The sequence below is a fragment of the Gavialis gangeticus genome, unplaced genomic scaffold, assembly GCF_001723915.1.
Source record: "Gavialis gangeticus isolate Ggan-Ray unplaced genomic scaffold, GavGan_comp1, whole genome shotgun sequence".
NCBI classification, from domain to species: domain Eukaryota; kingdom Metazoa; phylum Chordata; order Crocodylia; family Gavialidae; genus Gavialis; species Gavialis gangeticus.
This window is the reverse complement of record NW_017729032.1, coordinates 255,412,855-255,415,872: the sequence shown is the minus strand read 5'-3', so window position 1 is coordinate 255,415,872 and position 3,018 is coordinate 255,412,855. Positions and strand designations below refer to the sequence as shown.

Sequence of the window (3,018 nt, the reverse complement as noted above, 5' to 3'; positions counted from 1 at the left end):
AAAGGTTCTTTATTCCAGAACATAGCCACCAGCAGCAAGAGACACAGACCTAAATCCATGGGACTATTTCAGAACAGAGTCCTATTTACTGATACAAGTCTGAATGCATCATCCATCACTCTCTGTAATGTGACACTACAGGATGAAGGAGATTATAAATGCATCTTCAATGCATTTTCACATGGTTTTTTCAGTAGAACCACCTACTTAACTGTGCAAGGTAAAGTTGTCCCCATTTTCTTTAGCATTATATGGCCCCTTTTGGCAGGAGACTAGAAATATCCATGGAGTTGCCTTCATTGTGAATTCATTAATTAAGAAATAAATGTTTGACATATAATGTCTATGATAATGTTTTAGAATATTCCCACCCCATTGTGTCTCCTATGGCAATGATGTAACCCTGGTGTTAATGCTCATTCGTTATGACATTGATGAGCAGGAAAAGAGAAGCAGTGATTTTTGCCAGATGATAACTCAAAAACCTAAGCATATTTCTTGGAAGAAAGAAGAATTCTGGACATTCTCTGCTTGCTTTGATTCTGTATCCAGTCTCCAAAGGGACTTTCCCCTGACATGGAGAATTTTTACTTAGAAGTTAATGCAGCAGTTTCTCAGTAAGATTTCACTTAGACTGATGGGAGAGGATTTGTCTCCAAACCTATCCTGAGCTGTTTATTCCAGATAAATGTACAGAAGCCAATAAGAAAGCTTTACAAACTAAGTAGGTGTGATGCCCATCAGTGTCAGTAACATTTAAGCAAACCTATAACACTATTTAACAAACTCTAAAGGAACATCCTCATTTCGGTTGCATTTCGTTTCTGCTTTTAGCTGTGTCAGAAATCAGAACCGAGCTCCACGTAAATTTCATTAACCAGGGGATCCTCACTGCGATTTGCTCGGCTACTGGAAGGCCTGCCCCCAAAATCACCTGGAGACCTGAGGGAGTCCTGACTGATCGTCACCCTGAGGTTGGCAGTGTTCACAATGCAGATGGAACAGTTACGGTGACAAATGCTTGCAACTTCACCTTGGAACGCCTCAAAAGGCTGACGTGTGTAATGGACCATCCTGAGGGAAGTAAAGAGAAGATCGTTTATCAAGAAGGGGATAAGAGACAAGAAGAAGAATATGAAGGTAGGCTGGACTGATAAAGTGGGGTAGGATACAGTGTATTTGCAGGCCTGTATTTGCAAGTACCTGCTTGACGCTGACCAGAATAGAATCAACCACCTGACTGGTTTTCCTCTAGTAAGCAGACCCAGAAACACCCTAATGTACAGACACAGTGGGCAGAGCTCAGATGGCTTGAAGGCTCTTTGGGTGCAAGTCTGGCATATACTGGGATTGGGATTTTCTTAAATTAACTCTTCTGTCATAGCAACAGGATTTTAGAAAGATGCGGTTAGATTTCTGAAAGGTTTTTACATGATAATTTGCTTTTCTTCCACAAAGAGCTTAATTTTAGAAATGATTTTGTAATATTCTCAGCATGGATTTCTTTTCTATTTTTGTGACTACTCTAACATATGATTTGTATCAAACCAACAAGATTATCATTATTCTTTTGCTAAAAATGTTTCTTAAAGGAAGATGCAAAGAAAAGGATTGAAAATTAAATAGTTATGAGTTGATAAAAAGGTAAAAAATTTTTGAATACTCTGACATAGATACAGCGTTGAATCCCTCAGAAGGTTTTCCATTTTTATTCATTATAATAGACAAACACCAGTAATGGTGAGTGTCATGGGAACTTCATGTCTAACAAGAACCCTCAAAATTAGTACCTATATGGTTCTTTCACAACATAAGACCACTCATTAATTCTCAAAACACATCTGTGAAAATTGATAGCTCAGTACTGCAAAGTGAGCATTGACATTTACTCTACCATGCGGAGCTTGGGGATGAATAGCAGATAAGTAAGGCTATTCACTGTTCATAATTTGCAGCTCATCAATTGTTATTCTGCAGATTACCAAGTCTTGGCATTGGCATTTGATTTGATGAACAGAAAGAATAGCATCCTAGGTGACAAGTCACATTTTAGAAGAGGTGATGGGGGAAGTGAGCAGCTCAGAAATCACCTGTTAGTTGCAGCTTATCCCTCTGCTCTGGGAATAACGAAAGCTTGACAGAAATGGCAGATGTTCTTTGACAATGGGATCTGGGGAGGAGGAATTTTGTCAAGATTTGGGATCCATCTGAGTGGAACCGGAAAGAGCATATTTGTGCTATAAAGTGATACTGATCAGAGAACAATTCAGGAAACTATAAAATGTCAAGTCAGTTCTTAAGCCCTGTGCAGGACAACTTTCTGTCCCAGAATTAGGGGATCATCAATCTCGGATCTTCTCTTGACCAATAGGAAAGAATTCCTGGAGGATGTGAAAGTAATGGACAACGTGGTGAGGAAGTGATCATGACATGATAGGACTCCAGATCCTGAGACAGGGAGAGCATGAGGCCAGCAGAACAAGGAGGCCACATTTCAGAAAGGTGGATTTCAGCTGACTCATGGTGCCCTGGGAAGACAAACTGAAGGATAATGGTGGCCAGGAGGGCTGTGAGCTTCTGCAGGACACAGTATTGGAAGCCCAGCATGAAACGATTAATGCAATGGAATTACACAAGGAATGGTAAGAGATCAATGTGGCAGCACAATATGCTTGCAGGCTGCCTCAAACAAAAAAGGAAAGCATATGGGTAATGGAAAGATGGGAAGGTCACCAAGGAAGCGTACAACAAGAAAGCAAGAGACCTCCAGGACAAAATCAGGAAGGCAAAGACAAAGAAGAAGCTGCACCTGGTGAGGGAGGCTACAGATGACAAGAAGAGGTTCTGTAACTCTGCTGGCTTGGAACAAAAGGCCAAGGATGCTGTGGGTCCACCATTAGATAACCACGGGGAACTCGAAACCGAAGGTGAAAGAAGGTGGAGCTACTCAATAGCTACTTTGCCTTGGTTTTCACAAAAAAAATGTTGGCTGCAACCAGACACCTCATAAAGATTATT

The 3,018-nt window shown here is 40.7% G+C and overlaps 1 protein-coding gene across 2 annotated transcripts in view; it reads left to right on the top strand.

Annotated features, from left to right (window-relative positions):
* LOC109303536 (OX-2 membrane glycoprotein-like) overlaps positions 1–3,018 on the top strand; it is a 21,642-nt gene that overhangs the window by 13,713 nt on the left and 4,911 nt on the right. For both annotated transcript variants that reach the window (XM_019525749.1, XM_019525750.1), the window contains exons 3-4: positions 5–220; positions 835–1,140. In XM_019525749.1, the coding sequence (XP_019381294.1) occupies positions 5–220; positions 835–1,140 (522 nt within the window). The remainder of the gene's footprint in view (positions 1–4; positions 221–834; positions 1,141–3,018) is intronic.